Source organism: Notolabrus celidotus, unplaced genomic scaffold (genome assembly GCF_009762535.1).
Source record: "Notolabrus celidotus isolate fNotCel1 unplaced genomic scaffold, fNotCel1.pri scaffold_115_arrow_ctg1, whole genome shotgun sequence".
In the NCBI taxonomy this organism is placed as follows: Eukaryota; Metazoa; Chordata; class Actinopteri; order Labriformes; family Labridae; genus Notolabrus; species Notolabrus celidotus.
In genome coordinates, this window is record NW_023260008.1 from 153,218 (window position 1) to 158,920 (window position 5,703).

General features: G+C 45.8%; 2 protein-coding genes across 2 annotated transcripts; both read left to right on the plus strand.

The window, feature by feature from the left end:
* Window positions 1-2,143: 2,143 nt before the first annotated feature.
* Window positions 2,144-3,764, plus strand: LOC117808525 (proline-, glutamic acid- and leucine-rich protein 1-like). Its single transcript, XM_034678255.1, has 3 exons — window positions 2,144-2,444; window positions 3,144-3,486; window positions 3,573-3,764. The coding sequence occupies exons 2-3, from the start codon at window positions 3,166-3,168 to the stop codon at window positions 3,762-3,764; spliced, it is 513 nt and encodes a 170-aa protein (XP_034534146.1). The 5' UTR covers window positions 2,144-2,444; window positions 3,144-3,165.
* Window positions 3,765-3,844: 80 nt separating this feature from the next.
* LOC117808526 lies at window positions 3,845-4,774 on the plus strand. Its single transcript, XM_034678256.1, has 4 exons — window positions 3,845-3,875; window positions 3,966-4,146; window positions 4,235-4,530; window positions 4,623-4,774. The coding sequence occupies exons 1-4, from the start codon at window positions 3,845-3,847 to the stop codon at window positions 4,772-4,774; spliced, it is 660 nt and encodes a 219-aa protein (XP_034534147.1).
* Window positions 4,775-5,703: the final 929 nt, after the last annotated feature.

The following is a 5,703-nucleotide window of genomic DNA, read 5'->3' on the forward strand; positions in this document are numbered from 1 at the left end:
TAAAAGTTTTGTATCATTGAAATAATGGTATGGAGATCTATAGAGTTTGTGAACCGTTATACATTTTAAACATTTAAATACTGTTTCGATATACCTCCAAAAAAGTATTTTAAAACCTTATTAGCCATCTATGTGTTGCATGGCTGTTTTTTTGTGTGTTGATCTTCAGAACTAATGTTTTTGCATATAAGTAAATGTGCAATGAAGTTGTTGCAGTTTGCAGGTCTTTCAACTTACCACACTTAGTGTACAGTTTTTGTACATTTCTTTCATATGAAACCTTAACACTCAAGAGTGTGATGTACATGTATATTTGTCTCACAATACAATGCAGCTATGAAAAAGTTAAAGGCATTTACAATAGTTTAAGGGCTGCAAGGCAGCATTGTTATTCATGTTAAGAGCAACATACTGTCACTGATGATACTGTCATTTTTAAGTACAGTGACTTTGAAATAAAGCTCTTTTGTTTTGTATTTACAGTTTCCACCTGTTTCACAAGAAAGCAAACACAGACAGACATTTTTAAAAAGCTATTTATTGATTGTAAAACTTTCTTGTATTGCCTTGCTTAAAGAAGCCTGTAAATTCAAATTTTTGTTCTTTTGACAAATCTAAAATGATGACCCCTGGTGGTGGTTCGTAGTAAGACACAATGGGTTTGTCCCCACCGGAATAGAAAAACAAGAAAAAAATTAAGATTTCTAAAGTTTAGAAATATTGATACTTGAATACATTTTTAGGATACTATAGCCCTTTTTGATTTTTTGGAGTTAAAAAAAAGCCTTTATAACATTTATAAAATTTTAACCCCACCATACACCGTGTAGCAGGAGTCCCCACGTGGAAGTAAAAACAAGTATGTGTGTGTAGGTGTGTTTCTGCTTGTGTGTGTGTGTATATACGTGTCTGTGTGTGTGTGTATGTGTGTGTGTGTAACCCAGCCCATTCTAAATAATCAGTGTCTTTCAGTGATAGTTGGAGACATTGTATCACAGTGGGTGAAATTCTCTAACTATCACAGTTTGACCGTCTAACTGATTCTGTCTCCAATCCCTAGATAGATGTCTCTCTGAGTGTGTGTCTGTCTGTGTCTGTGTGTGTGTGTGTGTCTATTTGTGTGTGTGTCTATTTGTGTGTGTGTCTGTCTGTGTCTGTGTCTGTGTGTGTGTGTGTGTGTGTGTGTGTGTGTGTGTGTGTGTGTGTCTGTTTGTGTGTATGCATCTGATTGTACAATCTTACTCAGCAGGAGGAGGAGGAGGAGGAGGAGGAGGAGGAGTGCACGCAGGAGGAGATGGTTACCCGCTTTGAGAGGGACAGAAGTGAGAGCACACCGACAACTTGTGCGGAGAGCACCACCCAACATGGGACTGCTTTTGGTGGAGGATCCAAAATTCAGATATGAGGACTTTGCCCCCAGAGGAGAGCAGGCACCTCCAACCATGAGAGCACAGGAGTACTCACTCTCTGGTCAACAGACTTCTGCCGGATATGGGTCAGCTCCAGCACAGAATCCTCGTCCGGCGGACGGGCAGGGGAAATGTGGCGTATGGAAGACCGCTTGCCCGGTGTTGCTTTGGGGCCTGAGTCCTTCTGATCGAGGCTCAGACCGTGGACGGTGTGAGGCCGGTAACGGCACCCGTCACACCGGGGTCCGGTCTTCTCGGAGTCGGGTTGTTTGGGAATGCAGCCCAAAGCGGGTGGTAAACTCCATCTAAGGCTAAATACCGGCAAGAGACCGATAGTCGACAAGTACCTTAAGGGAAAGTTGAAAAGAACTTTGAAGAGAGAGGCGTAAAACTTGAATATAAACAAACTGAAAGACAAGTAGACTTCTTAGTGACTAACCCTAACCCTAATCCTAACCAGCAGAAGAAGCTGTCCCTAATCCAAATCCAAACACTAACCCTAACCCTAATCCTAACCAGCAGAAGAAGCTGTCCCTAATCCAAATCCAAACACTAACCCTAACCCTAATCCTAACCAGCAGAAGAAGCTGTCCCTAATCCAAATCCAAACACTAACCCTAACCCTAATCCTAACCATCCAGATGGCAGGTCTGGTGCCAGCAGCACCAGCAACAACAGCTCATCTTAAATTTGCTGCAGTTAAAAAGGAAAACCAAAGTCTTTGGGTTCTGGGAGGAGTAAAAAAAACTTAAAGGAATTGAACTTTGAAGAGAGAGTTCAAGAGGGCGTGAAACTGTTGAGAGGTAAACGGGTGGGGTCCGGGCAGTCTGCCCGGGGGATTCAACTCGGCGGGTTAGGGACGGCCGCTCGGTGTGTGGGGATCACCTTGTGGGACCCCTCCCAGGCGCAGGCTAACCACCACTCGACATCATCACACCAACCCTAGCCCCGGAAATCCAAATGCTAACAATAAAACAAAAGTCGGAGGTTCAAACTGCATCAGGGAGAGTTACGTACACCCTGGGCTGGATTCAGGTTCGTCTAATCAATGAAAAATATTAAAGATGTTTATACTGCTATCTTCTCTGTTTTTGTTTCAAATTAAATGAGTCATGCAGCAAATGAAAGCTAACAATCCAACCTTTACATCTATAGTAAGCTTTTGTTTCTGTCACAAAGAGCCAGCTCACTGTCCAGCAGCTAGTGTGGTCAAGATTTGAGCCTTATAATTAGATCAAATATTGACTGATATTTATTGCTAGTAAAGTCCAATATTAACAAGCTTTGGCTCATTGTAAAGATGAAATTCTGACCTTCCAGAGACACCAGGCTCTTTTTTTTTAGGACATTTTGGGACCAAACTGCACCAGGGAGAGTTACATACACCCTGGGCTGGGTTCAGGTTTGTGGATAATTGACGTAATGTCTACACTGATATTTATCGCTATTAAAGTCCAATATTAACAAGCCTTGGCTCATTGTAATGATGAATTTCAGAACTTTCCACAGACACCAGGCTCTTTTTTTTTTAGGACGTTGTGGGACCAAACTGCTCCAACGAGAGCTATGTACACCTTGGGCTGGATTCAGGTTTGTCTAATCAATGAAAAATATTAAAGATGTTTATACTGCTATCTTCTCTGTTCCTGCTTCAAATGAAATGAGTCATACAGCAAATGAAAGCTAACAATCCAACCTTTACAGCTATAGTTAGCTTTTGTTTCTGTCACAAAGGTTTCGTGTACTGAATTGAAACATGTCAATATTGGGGCCTGCACCACAGCAGCTGGCAGGGGCATCAGGGCACGCACCACCACCACCACAGCAGTTGGCAGGGGGGCCAGGGACTCCACCACCACCACAGCAGCGGCAGTCAAAGGGGCAAGGGCCTACACCCCAGGGGGCCAGTGTCCCGGCTGTTCCCAGCGGAAAAAGGACCTGCAATTTGAAGCACTCGACAGTTGAGGTGGAGGTGAAAGAGCAGGGGCGGGAGGAGGAGGAAGAGCCCCTGCGGGTAGAGGAGGAGGAGGCCACGCATGCAGTGCATGCCTCCGAGGAGAAGGAGAGCTGGAGCGAGGTGAAGGATATGGTTTTGGTTAATCGGTAATGGAACAATTGTTGTGCTTACTTCATGATAACAATGTTGTAAGTTTTTTGTTTCAGAAGGAGGGCCAGAGCGGGGGCGTAAGGGAGGCCATTGAAAATATCATGGCCGAGCAAGCCTTTAAGGGCCAAAGCCCCGAGAGGCTGCCATCACCAAGCAAAGGCCCAGAGAGGCTGGCGTCAGCAGTCCAAAGCTCAGAGAGGCTGGAATGGGGGCCAAAAGCCCCAAGAGGAGGGCAAGGGAAGGCCTAAGCCCAAAGAAGAGGCCTTCAGAGCATACAATACACCAATCCCTCTTAAAGATTTTCATGGGAAAAAGCAAGGCCTCGAAGATGAGGAATATTTCCTTCCCCTCCTCAATGGGTGAGAAAGAACACATTGTGTGTGTGCAGGTGTGTGCAGGTGTGTCACGCCACGCTAAACGCTCAGCCCATCTTTGTTGTGTCTTCACAGAAAGCTACCTGGAGGACTATGCTTCATTTGTGTTCTGCCCTGAGGGGACTGATAAAATGCACCAGAACGCTGTAACAAAGTACAGCAGGGCGAGAGCCTTCATCAAATACATGATGGTGGGGTGGGAATCCACCAACTACTGGATGTGGGAGTTCCTCCTGAACACCAATCACCTGAAGGCGTAAGTGTTTGTCAAACTTTGAAACAAGTTACCGAGTACTCAGAACACAAGAATGATGGAGACTAAATCCAAACTTGTCTTTTAAAAGATACCCGGCTGTCCTCCGGAAAATTCGGATGGGCCCCCCGACCATAATTTTATATCTGGGCCATGTCATATCGTTTATGGAATACTTCCGAGACACCCCTCCACGCTACTGCAGACTGGGAGGGAGGAGGTCAATCCTGGTCTTCAGGGACCTTAAAAAGCTGTACAAAGATGTCAGGAGGACTGTCCTGGGCCACCAGACCCTGATAAAACAAAACAAACAGGGCAGACTGGTGGCCAAAGAGTCCCTGGCTACCTGCCAGAGGCTGGCCAAGGCCAAAATCCCCTCACTCTTGGGTAAGGCTGTGTTTGGAGGCAATCCCACGTACATCCATCACTGTGCTGATTTGACGGCTAAGAGGCTCTCTCTCTCTCTCTCTCCCGTTCAGATGACATCGAGAAGGCCCCGCCAAAGGACACGAAGACAAGATACTGGGTTCTTCGGGTACTTGGCGGCCTATCTCCTCTCCATTTACGGGCACAGGACCGGAGTCGTCAGAAGCATGAGGGTGAAGGTGGTGAACGAGTTCCTGGGAGATGATGAGGCAGGCTACTTCATAAACTTGAGTCGATGTGTAACATCATCGTAATGTGACTGTTTTCCCTCTCGTGTAAAACGGGCTTTTTATGACAGTGAGGGTTCAGTCCATTCATTTTCCTGTCTGTTCTGTCGTCTCTGTCTGTCACAGGTCATGGAACACAAGACCGTACAGAAATACAGACTTGCCCAAATTTATCTGCAGGCCGAAGAATATGCCTGGTTCAAGAGATGGCTGGAGTTGAGAAAGAGGGCTGTTGCCCTAACTGGGTACTTTATCAATACCCTGGGCCGGGGGCAGGCCAAGGACATGGTCCGGTATTTTCGGAGGGCGTGGGCCGTGATGGGCCTGCCAGGAGCCCCCAGCCTCCTGGACGTCAGGACCGCGGTCGCCACCTACGTGAGTATTGCAAACGCCTGGAACTTGTTTTTCCACAGAGCAGATATAGTCCATACTGACCCATGGCTGATCTTCTGTTTTCAGAACTTTGAAACTAACGATGTGAAGGTCAGACAGAACATGTCGAATTTCATGTGCCATGATGTGGCCACCCAGGAGCGTTTTTACGCCCTCCATAAGACCCTCACCCGGGCCAAACAGATGAGGGACATGTTTGTCTGTCTTGCTGTAAGGCAGGAGAAAACCGCCATGGCCCCTGCCACAGCCCCTGTTCTTTGTGTTTAGTTCTTGTTTTCTTATTGTTATTTAATATTGTTCTTGTGTGTTTAAAATGTGTTATACTTGTTAAAAAATAAATAAATAAATAAAGTAATAACAAAAAAAAAAAAACACGGGCGCTGCCTTGACGTGGCGTAGCGGCTGAACGCCTCTGTGATGGTTTTGCCAGAGGTAAAAGGATCACAGAGGCTAACTAACGCGCCCCAAAACCCTGGAAAAAACAGTTGTTTCAGATGCCAGAGGGACAATGATG